At 41.4% G+C, this 19,904-nt stretch overlaps 2 protein-coding genes across 3 annotated transcripts in view; one reads left to right on the top strand and one right to left on the bottom strand.

Annotated features, from left to right (window-relative positions):
• cyth4b (cytohesin 4b) overlaps positions 1 to 7,806 on the top strand; it is a 28,017-nt gene extending 20,211 nt beyond the window's left edge. For both annotated transcript variants that reach the window (XM_015968709.3, XM_015968702.3), the window contains 7 exons: positions 981 to 1,093; positions 1,220 to 1,368; positions 1,706 to 1,817; positions 2,116 to 2,192; positions 2,334 to 2,405; positions 2,492 to 2,646; positions 6,148 to 7,806. In XM_015968709.3, the coding sequence (XP_015824195.1) occupies positions 981 to 1,093; positions 1,220 to 1,368; positions 1,706 to 1,817; positions 2,116 to 2,192; positions 2,334 to 2,405; positions 2,492 to 2,646; positions 6,148 to 6,229 (760 nt within the window). In that variant the 3' untranslated portion in view covers positions 6,230 to 7,806. The remainder of the gene's footprint in view (positions 1 to 980; positions 1,094 to 1,219; positions 1,369 to 1,705; positions 1,818 to 2,115; positions 2,193 to 2,333; positions 2,406 to 2,491; positions 2,647 to 6,147) is intronic.
• Positions 7,807 to 11,191: 3,385 nt separating this feature from the next.
• On the bottom strand, positions 11,192 to 18,721 carry fam83fb (family with sequence similarity 83 member Fb). Its single transcript, XM_015968691.3, has 5 exons — positions 18,138 to 18,721; positions 16,434 to 16,601; positions 13,832 to 13,953; positions 11,936 to 12,657; positions 11,192 to 11,843 (listed from the first exon to the last, which is right to left on the bottom strand). Exons 1-5 carry the CDS (start codon positions 18,630 to 18,632, stop codon positions 11,797 to 11,799), a joined length of 1,554 nt encoding a protein of 517 aa, XP_015824177.1. The 5' UTR covers positions 18,633 to 18,721; the 3' UTR covers positions 11,192 to 11,796.
• Between the last annotated feature and the right edge of the window lie 1,183 nt (positions 18,722 to 19,904).

Consider the following 19,904-nt stretch of genomic DNA (forward strand, 5'->3'; position numbering starts at 1 on the left):
CACCCTGTGGGGGACGCTCCAGGAGTATGGGGTGGGTGGCTTTCTGTTAAGGGCCATTCAGTCCCTTTACCAGAGGAGCGCGAGTTTGGTCCGCATAGCCGGTAGTAAGTCGGACCTGTTCCCAGTGAGGGTTGGACTCCGCCAGGGCTGCCCTTTGTCACCAGTTCTGTTCATTACTTTTATGGACAGAATTTCTAGACGCAGCCGTGGTGTGGAGTGTGTCGAGTTTGGTGGCAGGAGAATCTCGTCTCTGCTTTTTGCGGATGATGTGGTCCTTCTAACTTCCTCCAGCTCTGACCTTCAGCTCTTGCTGGGTAAGTTCGCGGCCGAGTGTGAAGTGGCTGGGATGAGGATCAGCACCTCCAAATCTGAGACCATGGTTCTCGACCGGAAAAGGGTGGCTTGCCAACTCCAGGTCGGGAGAGAGGTCCTACCTCAAGTGGAGGAGTTTAAGTATCTTGGGGTCTTGTTCACAAGTGAGGGCAGGAGGGATCGGGAGATTGACAGGCGGATTAGTTCGGCGTCTGCAGTGATGCGGACGCTGAGCCGATCTGTCGTGGTGAAGAGGGAGCTGAGCCAGAAAGCCAGGCTCTCAATTTACCGGTCGATCTACGTCCCAATCCTCACCTCACCACTGAACAACTGAAACATTTTGTAACATTTGACCATGTTTTCCAAAATGAGCAGTATTATCATTCTTACACAATATTTTCTTCATGTTTTACAATTATGCTGTTCAAATTCTGTAAAGTAATGTTTGCAAAACAGCATTTGACTATCTGACATGCACAATGGGAAAACATGCTCTATAACCATTTTATCCAAACTAGTCTGGAAAGAAAGTGGGACCTAAAGGTCAAGTTTCAGTTGTAGGTGTGTTGTAACAGGTGCTTACACGTTTGACCACAAACTTACATGTTTATGTAGGTTTTGTGGTCAACATGTGTCACGTTTATCCACTGTGGTTGTTTGCGTGACAGACAGTTCCTGTGGAGTTTCCGTCTGCCTGGTGAAGCTCAGAAAATTGACCGAATGATGGAGGCCTTCGCCACACGCTACTGTGAATGCAACACTCACGTCTTCCAGTCTGCAGGTTGGTCCAATTGATTGTGTGGCCTCACTTCTTTGCCTGAAGACTTTCTGGGCATAACATTATCTGGTATTTGTTGTATTTTCAGAGACTGATTGACATTTTACTACTTTGTTGCCTCTTTCTCAGACACATGCTACATCCTGTCGTTTGCCATCATCATGCTGAACACCAGCCTTCACAACCCCAACGTGAAGGACAAAACCAATCTGGATCGCTTTATTTCCATGAACAGAGGCATTAACAATGGAGAAGACCTGCCTAACGATCTGCTCTCGGTGAGAACATCCTGCTGGGCACAGAAAAGAAAAAGAGGTTATTTAAAGGGGACACACTATGCCAAAACCACCTTGCGTGCTATCGTGTGGGCCTTTGCTGACTCTATAAACACCCAAAGGAGAAAACAAAAACCCACCCAGCCATTTCCTGTCTGCTTGTTGTAGGAAATACATGCCTAAAACAACCCATTTGAAAATGTTCCCTTTTGTGATGTCAGAAATAGAACCCCCGTCTAATCTGTCCAAGCCGGAGAAGCAGCAAATCACATAATCCTTGATATTCCCAACTTTTATTTTATAACTTCTTACTAAGTCTGAAAAACTCCTTTACTTTCAGAAACTCTACGAGAGCATACGCAACGAGCCTTTCAAAATACCCGAGGATGACGGAAATGATCTAACTCACACGTTTTTCAACCCCGAGAGAGAAGGCTGGCTGCTCAAACTTGGTAATTTATTCATTTGTTTAATCACTTTATTAACACAAGATTCTTTTATTTGTGTATCATATTAAAACTGACCCATAAAAAAACAAGAGAGGAAGTGCTAAGAGCATAACTCTGCACGAGAGTGGACTTTTTTGAGTTTACATGTGACCAAAACATCCGTAGTGGTTTGGTTTCGCAAGTTTTCGACGTACTCAGATACCTTCTAGAAGTTTCTGTTGTATTTTTGTTGATGGGGAATTTTGAAGATTTGTAATCCTCCAGTAACAAGAAACATGTTTTTGATGTGTTTGTATATCAGGAGGCCGCGTTAAGACGTGGAAGAGACGATGGTTCATCCTGACTGACAGCTGCCTTTATTATTTTGAATTTACCACTGTAAGGTTTACATATCAGAAGAAAATTCATAAATATATATTTGTAGGAAAATTTTATAATTTATAACAGGCTCTTTAAGTGTTGCTTATTAGGGCTCGTTATATTTTAATGAGGACCATTTGTTTTCCAAACTATTTTCAGGATAAAGAGCCCAGAGGTATCATCCCTCTAGAAAATCTCTGTGTGAGAGAAGTGGCATCCACTCGAAAACAAGTACGTCTGTGATCTAACCCAGTTAAACTGAACATTCAAGGGATGCTTCAGAATGACTCTGATGTTAGCTGTCTGGTGTCGTTTAGTACTGTCTGGAGCTGTACAACCCAAACAGTAGAGGTCAGAAGATCAAAGCGTGTAAAACAGAGACAGATGGCAGGGTGGTGGAGGGGAAGCACCAGTCCTACACCATTTGTGCCTCCAGTGCTGAAGAAAGAGATTCCTGGATTGAAGCCATCAGGTCAGAAATCTAACACTTAATTACACAAATATAAACAAACAAATCAGAGGGGCAAATAAACATAAAAAATTATGTGCAACACTAAATTAGGTGAAGAGGGAGCTGAGCCAGAAAGCCAGGCTCTCGATTTACCGGTCGATCTACGTCCCAATCCTCACCTATGGTCATGAGCTTTGGGTAATGACCTAAAGAACGAGATCACGGATTCAAGCAGCCAAAATGAGTTTCCTCCGTAGGGTGGCCGGGCTCAGCCTTAGAGATAGGGTGAGGAGCTCGGACATTCGGGAGGGACTCGAAGTAGAACCGCTGCTCCTCCGGATTGAAAGGAGTCAGTTGAGGTGGTTTGGGCATCTGGTCAGGATGCCTTCTGGACGCCTCCCTGGGGAGGTGTTTTGGCATGTCCTGCTGGCAGGAGGCCCCCGGGTCGACCCAGGACACGTTGGAGAGGTTACATCTCCAATCTGGTCCGGGAACGCCTTGGGGTCCTGCCGGAGGAGCTGGTGGAGGTGGCTGGGGAGAGGACGGTCTGGAGCTCCCTAGTTGGGATGCTGCCCCCGCGACCCGGACAAGCGGAGGAAGACAACGACGACGACTAAATTAGATACATCACAATGATAAAAAAGACCGGTTTACATTGTTTTTTGGTTCTTTTCCCACACACAGATCAGTAAATAGCTTGTGTTTATTTACACCTGTTTAAGGTTTAATACATGTTGCCATGCCCACAAAGAAACCTTATTTTCATTTTCTCTTTCAAAAACATCCATAGAAACACAGGATTGTTTCTAGAAATGCAATAAGGCTAAAAATCCTCAAATCACATTCAATGCTGTAGTAACTACACCACACCTGTATCATAAATACAGCCAAACAGTAGCAACTAGGTGTGTAGCATAAGCATAATAACGCATTCCCAATGTGAAAGCAGGAAGAAGTAGAAGATGGTTAGTGATTTAGCTTAGAGATTGTGCTACCACATCATGAGTTTCAGAAGGTTGTTTTGGCTGTCAACACAAGAAAATGCAAATGTGGCATTACAAGTGTGTTCCCCTAAAGAACCAGTTTTAGAAAAAAATTATTTTAGAGTGTCAATGTCGTTTCTATCTGGACTCAAGACTCAAACCAGCAGCGATGCAGCAATTTCCAGGTGCATCCCAGAAGCGGCACGCTGCACCACTAAAGTTAGGATCAGGTTCTAATTTTGCCACTTGCTGCTTCTGGGATGCGCCAATTTCCGTAGTTAACATAGGGCTAGACAGGAAATCACACATGATTTCAATGTAAAATCACTGGTAAATTTCAAAATAAACGTACTACAGCGATGCAATTTCATATATATGAAGCTTACATGTGACCCAATGGCTTATTTACTCACAGCATTGTTCCAGAAGCACAGCTGTGGTTTTTTTTTTTTTTTTTTTTTTTTTGCATGGCTTTATTCCTGGCAGTGGAGAAGAGCAATATCATCTATGACATCAAACAACAATGTCAAATGTAATTTTCTTCTTTTTGGGCTAATGGCGGATAGCATAAACAAACCGTGACCTGAGGTCTCGAGGGATCGTGTAATCTAATAAATCCAGCAAAGAGCACAGCAAGGAAGCTGTTCTGCTGCAGAGACTCTGCCGGTGTGAAAGACTGTTTAAAGATCGCCAGTAAACCGTTCTGCTGCCGTTTTACACCTGTGATGCTTTCAGTGTGAAAACAGCATTGGGGGGGGGGGGGGGGGGGTATTGGAGGGTGCGTGGGAGTTTGCCTAACCAATCTACGTGTGTTTTGTGGATTTGGAGAAGGTGTTTGACCGCGCCCCTCTGGGAGTATGGGGTACTAGGCCTTCTGATACGGGCTGTTAGGTCCCTGTATGACCGCTGTCAGAGTCTGCAATTTGGTCTGCATTGCCGGCAGTAAGTCGGGTTTTTCCCAGTGAGCATTGGACTCCACCAAGGCTGCACTTTGTCAACTATTCTTTTATGGACAAGATTTGTATGTGTAGCCAAGGTGTTGAGGAGATCCATTTTGGTGGCCTGAGAATCGGGTCTCTGCTTTTTGCAGATGATGTGGTCCTGTTGGCTTCACCAGAACGTGATCTCCGGCTTCCGCTGGAGCAATTCGCAGCCAAGTGTGAAGCGGCTGGGATGAGAATCTGCTCCTCTAAATCCGAGACTCTGGTCTTAAGTCAGAAAAGGGTAGGATGCCTTCTCCAGATGAGAGATGAGGTCCTGTCCCAAGTGGAGAAGTTTAAGTATCTTGGGGTTTTGTCCACAAGTGAGAGAAAGCTGGAGTGCGAGATAAATAGGCAGATTGGTGCTGTGTCTGCAGCGATGTGGGCATTGTACCGGTCTGTCATGGTGAAAAGAGAGCTTAGCCAGAAGGCAAAACTCTCGATTTACCGGTCGATCTACGTTCCAACCCTCACAACACATTATCACAGCCGAAGTGTCGACCAAGCGGTGGCCAAGCATTTGTTTCTGATGCATTGGGACTCCAACTTTAAATTGTGCCAGAGTGTTGGTTTCCGACGCCCATGGTACAGCGCACATTTCACTGACATTTAACCTCTAACCTCTTGCTATTAAACCTTCCCCTCACCCCTTCCAATCCTTAACCCTGTTCCTCATCCTAAACTTCCCATTAACCATGTTTGAGAGGGGCGTTGTGCGCAACAGCTTTAAGAAGTTTAAGGGGGTGTTGGGGCTTCCAACGCATTGGAAACAAACGCTTGGTAACTCATCGTCAGTTTTCGACGCTTCGGGTGTGAGAATGTGTTGACCCTCACCTACGATCACGAGCTTTGGCAAGTGACTGAAAGAACGAGGTTGCAGAAACAAGCGGCCAAAATTAGTTTTCTCCGAAGGGTGTCTTGGCTCTCTCTTAGAGATAGGGTGAGAAGCCCGGCCATCTGAGAGGGGCTCGGGGGAAGATCCACTTCTCTTCCACATTGAGAGGAGCCAGTTGAGGCGGCTCAAGCATCTGATTAGGATGCCTCCTGGTCGTCTCCCTGGTGAGATTTTCCAGGCACATCCAACTGGGAGGAGACCCAAAGGGAGACCCAGGACAAATTGGAGGAACTATGTCTCTCGCCTTTCCAGGGAACGCCTTGGGGTTCCCCCGGAAGAGCTAGCCCAATTGGCAGGGGAGAGAGAAGGCTGGGCCTCTCGACTTAGGCTGTTGCCCCCGCAACCCGACTCCGGATAAGCGAAAGAGAATGAATGGATGGATGGATGGATGGATGGATGGAGTGTGAGTGTGTGTGTAAGCATGATTAACGTGTGCACATTTGTGTTGAGAAGCATGTACTCCACCTCCCTAGGTGATTTCAACTAACTGAGAAAATAAATTAGTGTCTTATTCATCAAGGTTAGAATAATAGCTTACTGCTTGTATGTGTTTGTCTGTAGTCTTATTATTTTTCTTCAAGTGGGATTAATAAAGTCTATTCTATTTTATTCTCTATTCTATCTACGAAACATGTTTATTGACATTCATCCTTTCCTCAAACAGAGCGAGTATCACTAAGGATCCATTCTATGACTTGGTCTCAGTTCGGAAGAAGAAGGTGATAAACCAAACCCCTCAGGATTGAGCTGCAGCTGGTATGCTGCTCCCACGGATGTCTTTATTACTGTAGCACAGTGTGATTCTGCTTTAAGTCTGAAAACACCTCACAAACAGGATAAGTGCACTGACACCAGTAACTTCTCTTTTTATGGACTGAGAAAAAAATGTGTCAGTACTGAGAAATGATTCTGAAATGACTCACGGGTAGTGTGACAAAGACACAGATGATGTCTAATGCTACTTCAAACTTTGGCAAAAGATTTGGGGGCATTGAAAATTCAGTTAACAACATTTTATTAGAATGGCTGAGCATTGACTCTGTTTTTTCCTTTATTGTGTAAAATAGATTTTTAAAAAGAGTTCATTTGAAATCACCTCTTTTGCTTGTGGATAAAATTAAGAGGTAAAAGTTTAGGAAATGACGCAAATAATAATACTTTTCATGAAGTTTGTTGAATCTGTGTCTATGATGGCATTTGTACATTACTTCAGACTGTTACAAAGAGTGAGCTGATAGACTGCAGTTGATTGCAACATCACATAGCCGGAAGAGATTATTAAATGAGATCATTTGCTTCCAAAAAGGGCAGCAAAGAAGCCGGTTCTTGCCAGGAAAAACCACAAAGGACAGACCAACATTCTGCAGAAGATCAAGGGGTTGAAGTGGGGGACAGTCTTTTTCTCTCATTTCCTTTGGTTTGGTGTTTGGTGCATCAAAATAAGTAGTTAATAAAAGACAAGACGAGTGCATCCACCCATCTGATGTCATGTCAACAGTAAAACTTAACTCAGTGAGGGGGCTTCTCAGCCAAAGGAAAAGGCTCCCTCACAATTTAGTCTTTGAATAATAAAGCATCGATAACGCATGGTTCCTAATCATCCTCCAGGAGGAACTTTTTCTAACCAGCCAGAAACAGAGTTGGGATGAATGTACTTGGGTCACAATGCCCAACCCAACCCAACCCAACCCTAGCCCTAACCCTAACCCCAAACAAAGATCCTCAGGTAACACAACATTAAAGTTTGGAGTTTATGAACAGGAAACCCTCAAGAGGTGAAAAAAAAAACACCCCAAGCTTTGGGAATTCAAAAATGAGAAATCTTTGAAAAACACAACACTCGTGTTATTTTCAACACCGCTATAATATCTACGTGTGTAATATAATTTATATAAATGTCCTACAAAAGAAGAGCATTCCTTATTCTGATGTAGGCCTTTAGGGATATACCAAAAGAAAGAATTGTAATAAAGAAAATGTCTTTATGTGTACAATAATTCTGGAATACACATGTGCTAAAGTTTGAAAGTACTTTGGTCTCTGTGTTTACTTTATAGTGGTAAATAATGTATCATTAAAAAAATTCTGTGATTTTCCAAATCTCCAATAGTGCAATAAGTTTCAGACACATGTTTATGTAACAAGCTGTATACCTTATAAATCATTTGTGTTGTGTGTCATTTGTCACAATGTTAAAACTGATGTTTCTTGTTAATGTGACAACAAATATTTAAGTTAACTGTGTAGCCGAGGAAGATTGATGATTGTATCTGTTATGACCACGAAGATGTAATATTCTATATAAATATAAAATATTAAGCTGCGAGGTCTTTCTTGTAATTAATCAGAAGATTCTAGGATTTAATTCATAAGATCTAGGTTCTTTGCTTTTTCAGTGATCAACCACACCTCGTGTTACTTCAAGAAAGAGTCAAGTTTATAAAAGTAAGAATTTATTTTACAAACAATTTAAAACACGACAAATTGGTTAACTATTATTTACTGTGAATGGATGGAGGTAATGTCTGGAACCTATGTGTGGATGCTATATCAGTCAGAGCGTCCTTATCAAAATAAGCTGTTTTCTGGATGTAAAAGAATTTGGTCTGCGTTAAACTATGAAGTTGTTATCATCAGAAGCACATTCAGACGCAATGACTCTGTGTTCTACCTCACCCTTTGATGACCCTCGTCACAGATACGGAGGTCAGAGAGGTCGGATGACCTCGGGGCACCCAGGTCCAGTAGACTGACTGCAAGCTCCGACTTTTCCAGGCTCGAGTTGTCACCAGGCAGCACAGGTTGGAATCGGCTTGCGTCTCAGGAAAAACTCTTAAGGAGTTGAACAATATCAGCTTTGTTCTGCAGGAACTGTTTGCTGTCTCAGCTTTGTAGGTGCAAAAAGGTTTTGACGACATCAAAATCTTTGATGGCTAAAGAGATATGGCTAAAGATGGCCGGTCTAAAGCTTTCTCTAGAACTGCTAAATCACTCAAAGCAATTCAGTTTTAAGGATTTGATGTTATGATTTGGACATCCAATCAGAGGCTGACAAGTTTGGAGATCTTTTACCAAGAATCTCAGAAACTCGCCTTTTTTGATACAGGATGTTTTGACTGGGTTAATATCATGTGTCGGGTTTTAACTTAGCTGTTCTTGTTATGTGTGGATGCAGGTGTGGAACCTTGTAGTCAAAACATGGTGAACACATTGCAGATTTTATTAGACACATAATATAGATCCATTCAGTGTGCAGATTAATGAAGCATTTCATTATACCATAATTATTATAAGTAGTAATAAACAAATGTTTATTTAATGATTAGCTAGATTATAAGTCATAGAAGTAGTTTATAATCATTCTTGAATTTAGCAATTAATTCGAGCCAGAGTTCTTCTTCTGGAGGCAGACAGATGGGACCTTGGGAAGAAAGTTATTGTTTATCTTTCAGATTTGCAGAGTCTGAATCCCAGCTGGTGTGAAGGCTCATTTAAAGGGAACACATGCAATGTTGTGTCTCCTTTCTGACCAGATGTTGAATAGATGGTGAACGGTCAGGCTGTACCTAAACTGACCATTGCTGGACGCTACAACTGTGTTCATACTGGAGTGAAGCACACTGACACCTGTGTTTTCAGCTGAATGCTCTCGTGACCACATTAAGCTTCCTGATGTTTATTTACATCTTTTGTGCTTCTTGGGTAAATTGGTGGTTTGGTGTAGGACCATCAAAAGCAATTTTTTCAAGTAACGCTTACAAAAAACTTCTGAGATCATTTGCAAACTGAAATTCATTAAAAAAAATAATACTTAGATTTTATAACGGCATTTCAGTATCTACTGAATATTTAATTCAGTGCAGATAGTTACAAATAACATGTCATTTTAAATCAGTGTTCAAGTGCAAAGGTGTGTTTTGGTTTTCTATTCAGAAAAGTATTTTTTTAAAATATTCATACAATTTAGATTTTTAAGCAAGCTTCTAGTGCTCTCTGATCTTTCGATGCAGAACTTGAACAACCTGTAAGACGGACAGGGTTTTAGATGTATTAATAAAGCTTTGACGTCAGACACAGTGCACTATATGTCAGTTATGGCTCTGTAGCAATCAACCACAAAAAAGCCTTGAGCCTTGAAAAAAAAACATTCCTTCTCAATAATCCTATATTCTCCCTTAAATTATCTCAATTTTATCTGGACCAATATGTGCAGTGCTGTGAGACAAAACATTTATGTGCAAGTATTACAGGAAATGGCACCTTCTTAGGCCTGCAGCCTTTCAGTAAAATTAAATGACTGCGTGAACGCCTCTTCCTACTGCAGTTCTGGCTTCCTGTTTCAGTATTTCACAACTCTCCCCCACCCTCTTTCAGCTTAGTTCCCATCACAGCTGTGCTTCCCCTCTCACATCTACTGTTAGCAAATGCTTAGAGACAAGTGGTGGTCAACTTGTGGAGTACACTGTTTAGACCACAGTGGTAAACTTGTTAGTTTCGGCTCCCAACTGTTTTGTTGACTGAATCTATTACATTAGTAGTCTTGAAATCTAAACCTAGCATAGCAAAAGATTTTGCTCTGCAGGTCGGTCTAGCCATACCCTATTGTAGCCTCAGCAGATCCGTCATTGGTCTGATCACTTTAGTGTCTTGCCAATCACAGCATTCAGCAGTCAGGTCCATAAATATTGGGACATTGACACACCTCTTACATTTTTGGCTCTATACACTGCCACAATGATTTGAAATGAAACAAACATGATGTTTTAGAACTGCAGACTCTCAGTTTTAATTTGAAGGTATTTATATTCCCACAAAGTGTTGAAAAAGTAAAGGACCATCTTGAAAACTCCCAACACATCGAGGATAAGGTTTCTGCAGACAAAACTGAACAGAGATCTCAGGCCATAAATCAGACCTGAAAACTAAACATTTGGTATTTTCTCAGTATAGATTAAGACTTGGATAGTAATTCATTATTTGGGCAAATAAAGGTGATTTAGGGGCTTATATGAATTTTTTTTTAACTTTTTCATTCACGAGGAAGCACTAATGCACCAGAATTATCTTTTGAAAATCAATCTTTACTTGTTTAAACCTAAACTTCAAGATAGTTTTCCTAAGTAAAACATTGAAACTAAATTTCAGAAAAAATCAAATGTGAATTTCAAATGCTTTGTGTAATATTCACAAAATTGCCACAAGAGGGCAACATTTGTCCTCGGCAGGCAACCGATTACAAATCCATGTGCAGTGCAGCGTTTACTAAACTGAGGAAATGGATTCTTATTTAAAAATAATGGCCTGGCCTGACACCCGTTGGGCTCTGTATAGAACTGATGCCGACTTAAATTAAAAAAAAAGTCACATCTAAAAGATGGCACATAGATGCAGCAAAAAAAAAAGGTCTAAGGATTTTACAAAGGCACCAGATTCATCATTAGCCAAGCGAGTGCTGCCTCCTGCAGCCTGCATGTGAAAATAAACATTAACTAAATATCTGAGTTCCTATAAATATTTTTGCATAATTTTAAGTGTTCACCAAGATCTGAAATTCAATTGAATTCCAATATTAAAAATAAAATAACTTGGTGTTTTGCTGTAAAATATATTATGGACTGAAATAATCCACTTTGTAAAAACGGTAGATTTTTATTGCAGAACAACTGGAAGTAATGTTTTAATCACCACAATCATTTATGGACCTGCAATGAAAGCTCCCTTGTTTAATGGTTTACTTTTACAATTCTGGATTTGTGCTCCATTTACAAACTCAGCACTTAACTGCTAAACAAAATGAAACAAAACTAAATGTTTGCATCGTCCCAAGAACTCCTGAACAAACACAGCAAATACAGTTAGTTTTACGAAAACATCAGTAAACAGGTCATTTAAAAGAAAAACCCATTAAAAACTGAACACTGTCTTCTGCTGAGCTAGATGAAAATGTGTTTCGCACGCTAGGCGTCGCCATGGTGATCCAGCCAGTGCTATGAAAGTAGGTTCAGCTCGATCACTAATTTCACCAAATCACTCATAAATGGGTGTTTTACAGAAACAGCTCATCTCTGATCCACTTTATAAAGTCAACTCTACATAAATCAGAGTTCCTTGAGAACGAATCTGAAGCTCCAACAAGATTCAAAGGAAATAAAATGTCACAAATATTGCATTTCACCATCCTTTCCTTTTACATTAACACTGCACAAGTTTACCATAACCTGGAAGGGTGTTCATTCATGGATGTATCGTGGTAGTTTGATGTTCCGTTTTAATAATGTCCAACTGCATGCTGTAGTAAAGAAACAGGCCGGGCTCAGGACACGTTACATCCTCGTTTTTTGTCCCGCTGCGGACTCTCACCTGTGAAGAACAAACAGATGATTCCTAAACTTAGATTCAGAAACAGATTGTTCTGGATCAGACATCGAAAGCTTTGTATTGTGTGGACTTACTCTGGTGTTCGTGTGCAGAGTTGGCAGTTTGAGACTTGGTTCTTTTATCCACTTTAGATGATTTTTTACTCCCTTTGGTTGCATCCTCAGTCTCTTCTGCAGGATGAGTTTCTGTGGGAGAACTAGTTTGTGATTTGCTTTTACTAGAATGTGACCAGGAGGATTTCCCTGCAGACGATTTTTTCTTCCATGGAAAATGACTCTCCAGACTCTTTTTCTTTGGCGCCGTCCCATTGTGTCTTTTGAAGATTTCACTTGGAGCTTCTGAGGGAAGTGGACTCATCCAGTCCATCTTCTCGCTGCTGGCCACTCGTGGCCTCCCATTGTTGCCCTCTTTAGAAACCTCAGCCAGAATTGTATCCTGCTTAGCTCCGAGCTCATGCAGAGATCCTGTAGGACGTGGAACGTTTCCAAACGCCAGCTCGTATTTGGGATTGTAGAATTTGTGTGCAGGCACCTGGATTTCAGGATTCCGTGAATCTCCTAAGCTGACCTGGAAACGGGACGTGGTGGCTGGTAACGGGGGGCGCTTTGGCGCCGCTTTAGAACGCAGTGTGGCTGTGGAGTTAGTGGTGGGTGAGCTGAGGTGAAACTCCCTGTAGAGGTCAAGTTTCTCAGAGATGGCATAAAGCTCACGGAAGTCTCTGTCATAGAAGTCAACCACCTGTCCGGTGGTCACAGTGATCATGTTTCTGTCCATCCGAGCTGTGGACCAGGTGAAACTGGAACAAAGAGAAGATTAAAAAGGTCACTACAACTTTGGCCATCACACTTAAAATGTAATGTCAGAAACAATAGTGGAAAACATTTATTTTATGGACAAGACACATTGATATGTGGAGGATTGGACCATCCATGTTCTGATTTAAGGATGACCACTCTCGTCTCCAGGGCTAGTGAAGATCTTATTTTAAAAGTCAGGTTGCTGTGAATCAGAAAAGTCACAGACCTCACTTCTTACATGATTTGACCTTAGTGTACATAGTAGAGTGGAGATCTTAACTGCTGACTCTGGTTCTTTTGTTCGAGCATACCACCGATGTCATACTCTAAGACATTTGTTTCCTTTAACTGTAAAATAAAGAACAATGTAGTGCACGCTTCATAATAAACTTTGGATAAAATATTAATAAAAAGGTTCATTACTTGGAACAGGTTACAACAAGATGACTTCATGAGAAGAGGCTACAATAAAAGGTCATCATGCAAATGTACTTTTAGAACTTTTGCAACGTTATCTTATTTCCGCACAGAAAACTCCCCAAAGCAGGTTTTGGCGTCATATATGCATTTTCCTGTGTCAGCCGGCAATCCTCGGCTGGCCTGCTAAGTTACTGCAAACGCCTGGATGGGGCATGCTAGTCTCATCATCGCTCTTCCCCATTCAGGTAGTTTTAATCCAGATCCCTCCTTCCCTGGACTGTAAACACCGACATTTACATCTGGTGTGGTTTTGGTCTTTTTCTCTGTTTACGGGACAAATTATATCTCCAAAGCACCAAAAATAACATTTGAATCATATATGTGCCTATTCTCCAAAAGGTTTAAAATAGCATGATACAGTTCCTTTAAAAATATGTAATAGATATAATAAATAAATAAATAAATTAATTAATAGATCATTAAAATCCTTGTCCTGAATTATTTAAGAAAAATGTAGCAAAACAGAGACTGGAAGTAACTTAAAAATTAAAATGATGACAGGGAAAAAAAGATCCACTTGTTTGTGGATGTAGATGTAATAAGGTCTATTTCATTTTCTAATTATTTTCATATTGTCCCAATTGAATTGGATTTGTAAAGCACTTCTAAACACACACACACACACACACACACACACACACACACACACACACACACACACACACACACACACACACACACACACACACGTACCTGTAAGAGCCAAACACAACTTTGTCTCCATCTACCAGCATGTATTTATTACAGAGGGAACCAGGAAGTTTCCCAAAGGACAAACCGAGGCCGATTCCTTGCAGAGTTCGAGCTCTGATGTTCTGCAACAACAGAGGTCACAGTCAGTGCAAAACGAGAAAAGCAGCCAGCACTTTTATTAGTCAGTCACAAAACTGAATAGAGAAGTAAAGTTTAAAATAGTGCAGCAACAGTTTACCCACATCTCTGTGGAGAAGGAGTTCTATAAGTCAGCATCATTACTAACCACATGGTGAAGATTTTATAATTGTTTTGTCTCATCAGACACACTTTAACAAACAGAAATCATTCTGTTTCCTTGTAAGGCCTGCTGCTAAAAGCATGCTTCGTTGTCATAATAACAAAGCAGCATTTTCACTTTTATTTCAGCCTATTTATATGAAGTTTATTATACCTAATTTGCTTTGAGTAAGGAACAGATGAAGTCAGGACTCCGTATAGCTTCGGCAAAGACAAAAAACATTTAGTCCATTTAGAGCATCGTCACCGGGTGCGATATCATGTGGATCCGGAACCCCGGAATGTTTCCTTGTGGAGTAATTTTTGTTTTTTTTGGCAAACGCTGCATCCAGATTTTCATGAAATTAAAAAAATTACATAAACCAGACAGAAAGTATGATGTGTTTCTGTGAAGTGCATCCACAATATTTCAAAGTAAAACCCGTGCTGTATTGTTTTCCCCAGCTTTTGTTTAATTACTAATGACACAGTAGGGTCGGGCATCAAGCATCGGCTGGAACCGGGACTAATTGTCAGTTTTTCCCAAAATCGCTCAATTGGGATTGCTAGTTTTGATTCCGTTGGCCGACTGGAAGAAGAATCCACCAGAAGTGTTGCATCACTGAGCAATCATTGGCAAATGTGCGGACTGCGAAGGCGTTCTAAAGTGTGACTTCAGCCAGCGATCCAAATCGGCCAATTTCCGTAGAAAAATGTGATCTGAAAATTCTGATCAACACCTTTCAGAGCTGATCATACCAGCCGATCACCTGTTGCTCCTACTTAGCAACCTGCAGAGACCCTGAGTTGCATCACGCCCCTTTCTTCACACTGCGCTGGGTGTAAGCAAATGCTTCTGCCGAACCTTTACTCCATGAGTGATGCAAACTTTGCATCCCGCAGTGAAAAATATTGGCTCAGAAACTTTTTTTTTCTTTCTTGAAAAAGTAAAAATCTGTTTTTGTCTGAATTACGGTGATGTTACTGTTCATAGAGTTAAAATTCTAACTATTTCAACAAGTAAGACCTATGGTTAGCTGGCTCATTTAAAACATGTGATGTTTTTGGATCCTGCCTCTTAAAAGAATCAGAATCTAGAATCAATAGGAACTGGAATCGAAACAAGGAATTGGAATCAGAACCAAATTGTTCTGATTCAAATGATCCTCAACCCCAGTTCACAGTGTGAGAGTTCACATTGTTTTAAGGAGTATTTATTTAAACGTGTTACGTCAAATCATCTGAAGGTCTCGCATGAGCACACGTCCGGTGACGTTCAGCACATGAAACTCAGTCAGTGCGACTGGTAATCCATCCAGAAACCAACATGAATCAGTTCTGCACTCTCTCTTAGGGCTGGGCGATATAAGAAAAAAGTCCATCGATAAAGAAAAAGCCATATTGATGAATATCAATAATTATTGAAAACTATATCAAAATATAGAAAATATATTTTAGTGCAGCTCTGGTCATTTTATGCCATTACTTTAGGATCAAACATGTTCAGGGTGTCCCCCAGCGCTTTGGGTTGCCCACCAGGCTTTGCTTGGACACCCGCCAGGCTAAGCGTCATGCCCCGCCCCCCTCCTCGACCCTACCGTCCCCGCTGACACGAATGGCACAACGAAACTAGAGCCCTCCATCAGCTGATACTGGTGAGAAACAGCAGCGGAACGTGTGCAACCCCCCCACCCCCATCCCAGCTCTCACGGAGAAGCGCTGCGGGACAGAGCCCCCCCTCCGAATTCACCAGGCTTATTTCATTTTCTGGGGGAAACCCTGCATGTTGGTTGCGTTACCAGACTAGGTTTTTATGAATCTCTGCTAACTTTAGAAACTGTCGTTTATTCTCAGACTTGTAAGAATGAAAATGTTGCCACTGGTGGACTACTGTAGCCTATTTTGGGGACACTTTCTGACACCTCTCCTTGCTGCAACATCTTGTTTAGGTCACATTGCTTCTGTTTCGGTTTGAGAGAGGAGGGCTTGGTGACGGAGCGTGCGTGGGTCTTTGTTTTTGATTGGTTAGGTGTAAGTAATAACTCTAGTTTGAAGCTACTCAATAAGACTACAATGGAAAATGGAAACTTTTCATAAAAAGTTTTTATTGATATTTTTTTCTATTGCACAACGTCTATTAATCGAACTTTATTGTTATTGAATTATTGTCACTCTGTGTGACTGAGGCATTACTCTAGAAAAATAAATCACTGTTTCAGGACTAGGCCCTGTAATGCAGTGAATTAAGCCCAAACACTTATTGATGTTTAGACGGTGTGATAAACACCGTTAGTGTATTTGGCTTCATTTATAAAAGCCTTACCCGTAGGTGCTGTGCGCCAATCTGAAGTCTGGAACACATGTCCAGGAAGTGAGGCACACCCTGACTATCTAATAAGATGTAAACAGGCACAGAGCGACGGGAAGCTGCGTCCATCAAGTCCTGCAAGATGTGGACGTCCGTGAGCATGTCCATCAGTATAGCGATCACCTGAAAGATAAACACTTAAGTAGGACTTTGGTCTTTTACGGGAACATTCAGATGATTAGATTAGTAAAGTCTACCAATCACAAAATACGAGGTACTTAAAAGGTGGTTTGCAGAAAACACATCTTTCCCCACACATGGAAACACACAGGTCAGGTGAGTTTTCAGAAAACAAGATTTGTGTGACTTTTCCAACATTCCTTCAATGGCAAAGACACAGAAAAGACGGTGCCAGGAACGTCTTGTTGAATGTGCTGAGTAGGCTTTAACGGGGAACAAGTTAGGACCTGTTCATGTTGGGCTGAGAGCAGGATTGTTTCTGATGGTAAAATCAAAACTAAGAACAAAAGCCCAAATAAGTTAAAGGTCAGTAAGAATCCATTTAATATGTTAACAATTATTAGGCATGTTTATCTCATCTGCTTTGCTAGTTTAAGAAAAGCTGACTGCAGTTCACTGGGTTCACGTTTGTCCCTGTCGCTTATCCAAAAACAAGAAGCATTTTAGATGTTTTTATTTTAAAAAGGTTTAATTTAAGATTATCTGGCAATTCCTTACTTATAAGTAAAGAAAACCCTCAATAACAATCAGGGTGAGACATGAAAGGCAGCCATGGGGAAGTACATCAGCTGTAAAAAGCCGTAAAACTTGTTTTAACATTCTAAGCAGGATGAAGTGAATACGAAAGTGCGAGAATGTGTGCAAGCAAGAAAAGAGCGATGAAGCAAAAGGGAAAGTATAAACACCGAGTAAACAGCCAGCTGATAAGAACGTACGTAATAAGGAAACAGTTGTATATAACTGTAATAAATGAAATATAACATCCAAGTGTTCCTGACAGACTTTTAGAGGCAAACAGAACGGAGACAAGCCGGGCCAAAGGGAACGTGTTGCTACAGCACTGTTAGCTAGAGGAAAAGATGACTAAGCGTGGCTACAGCTGGCTGGGGTTAAATATCACAACTGGGTCTTTATAATTCACAAACTCATTTCAGCTAGCTTAAGTATTAAACAACCAAAACAAGGAACAAAGCTACATTTTGTTGTCACGGTTGAAATGTTCTTGGTAATTAATTGACAAAAACTCCTTATCCAGATGTGTCATGATGACAATCAGACAGCAAAGTTAATTCTGATACTTGTAACTAAAACCTGCTTTTGTTTACTGCCCAGTTTGGTGTCGGATTACTGGAAGTCCAACAAACACAAAGCTCCTTCAGAACACCTTATCCAGGAAAGGAAAGTCAGGATTCAATCAGTTGTAAGATTTTCAATTCCCTCAAGTGGCTGACACACACACACACACACACACACACACACACACACACACACACACACACACACACACACACACACACACACACACACACACACACACACACACACCAGTGGTCCCATGTTTACAGTATCTATTACTATTACTGTAGTCAATGCTGGGCGTGTCACTCTTTTCTTACATTTGATTACATTTTAATGTGCACTAGTAAAAACATCTAACAACCATAACAATAAGCACCTAGCTCGGTTTGGGCTACTCGCCTTGCTGGCCCCCTGGATGAGCCTCCGAACCACCTCCTTGATGTGAGGTCCGTTGTCTTTAGGCGGGTGTGTGTGCACGGTCACCCGGGTCACTCCTTTGAACAGCCCCCCGCCGGGCCAACCTATTTCCAGCTGCGGAACCTCAGTGTCCGACATCTGGGGCCAGTAGGTGGAATGAACCCCTGAGTCACCTTCGGGTCTGGAGGCTTCCTGCTGCCCTTCCGACCTGCAGGCGGACGTCTGACCGCCGCCGCTGCTCTCATGACACATGTCGTAATGTTTAAAAGTGTTAACCAAGAGTTTGACCTCCCTCGCGGATAAAAAGTCTGTAATGTTGTCATCTTTCAGCCGTGTTTTGTAGGCGCCATCGCCGTTCTTCAGGAGCTCCTCGACGGCCGCGCGCTGCTCTTCACTGTAGTAGAACTCCGGGTTGGACTCCGGGATTCTGGCCCCGATGTGCCCGTCCTCCATGCACATAAGCTGGGATTCAGCCATGGTTGTGGACGGTGGACGTTATCCGCCTAGCTTCACCGCCTCCACAGTCAGCCCTTAGTAATGTAACACGTGACAGCACAGGTGACATAAACCTGGGAAAGTTTTCTCACCTGACCGGGCGAGACAGAGGTGGAGCTCGCGAGGACCCGTGGTGCGTTCGTGTGCAAACGGAACAAAGGCCACTTTCACCAATTTAGCTACAGTTTTTCTGAATTTCCTAAACATTTACCCTTACCCTCCGCATTTCCCTGTCATTTGGGGCAGTTATGATTCAGCTTTCAACATTTTAAAATCTTTAACACATTCTGTAAAAATAAATAAATAAATATGCTAATATTCACAGTTTGGCTTTAATTCTAATATTTCATAACATTTTACTTGATTCTAATATTTACGAGTTCAGGGGCCTCATTTTTTAAAGTTTGCTGACGCACAAAATGGGGTCTGAAAACTTTGTGATTCAATTCAATTCAATTCAGTAAATTTATAAAGCGCCAAATCACGGCAAGAGTCATCTCAAGGCACTTCACAAAGTAAACTTTCCAGTCCAGTTCAGTTCATTAAGCCAGTCAGTAAAAGGTTTCCATAAGGAACCCAGCAAATTGCATCAAGTCACTCACTGACTAGTGTCAGGGTCTTTACAGCAATCCTCTTACTTAGCAAGCATGTAGCGACAGTGAAGAGGAAAACTCCCTTTTAACAGGAAGAAACATCCAGGAGATCCTGGCTCAGTATAAGCAGCCATCTGCATTGACTTGCTGGTGATGGAGAAGACAGAGCAGACACACACACACCAACATCCACCCACCAACCTACCCACCCACACACACATCACACTTCCACACACACGTTTAGTCCTTCTGCCCTCATTTGGTCACCTTTTTATTCTGAAAAGAGAACAAAGCACTTAGCAGATTTAGCTTGTGAAGGTAATTGTATGGCATTCCATTCACAATAATTTATCTCATAATTATGATTTTGCTATCTCGTTATTATGAAATAGTGAAGTCATAATTATGAGAGAATGCTTTATTTTTTATGAGTGGCAGTAATGGGCTTCCATAAAGTGCACTACCAGACTTTTTATTTATTAATTTAATTTACCAATGTTTCTTTAGGGGCTCAGCATTTCAAATTCAAATTCAAATTGTATTTGTCACATACATATGCAGTTCAATTATTTTACGACCGCCAGTGACCTTAAAAATGTTTTGATCAAGAGTGATTGGGTTTCTCATTTATATTAAATAAATGTTCAAAAAGATGAATAAA

The sequence above is a fragment of the Nothobranchius furzeri genome, chromosome 4 (assembly GCF_043380555.1).
Source record: "Nothobranchius furzeri strain GRZ-AD chromosome 4, NfurGRZ-RIMD1, whole genome shotgun sequence".
In the NCBI taxonomy this organism is placed as follows: domain Eukaryota; kingdom Metazoa; phylum Chordata; class Actinopteri; order Cyprinodontiformes; family Nothobranchiidae; genus Nothobranchius; species Nothobranchius furzeri.

Excerpts from the sequence above, each read along its gene's own strand:
- fam83fb (XM_015968691.3), bottom strand. The coding sequence starts at position 18,632 with ATGGCTGAATCCCAGCTTATGTGCATGGAGGACGGGCACATCGGGGCC. Across the intron at positions 16,602-18,137 it reads TCATCCAGGGGGCCAGCAAG|GTGATCGCTATACTGATGGA; the intron begins GCGAGTAGCCCA and ends TTTATCTTTCAG. Across the intron at positions 13,954-16,433 it reads TTGGCGCACAGCACCTACGG|AACATCAGAGCTCGAACTCT; the intron begins GTAAGGCTTTTA and ends CTGTTGTTGCAG.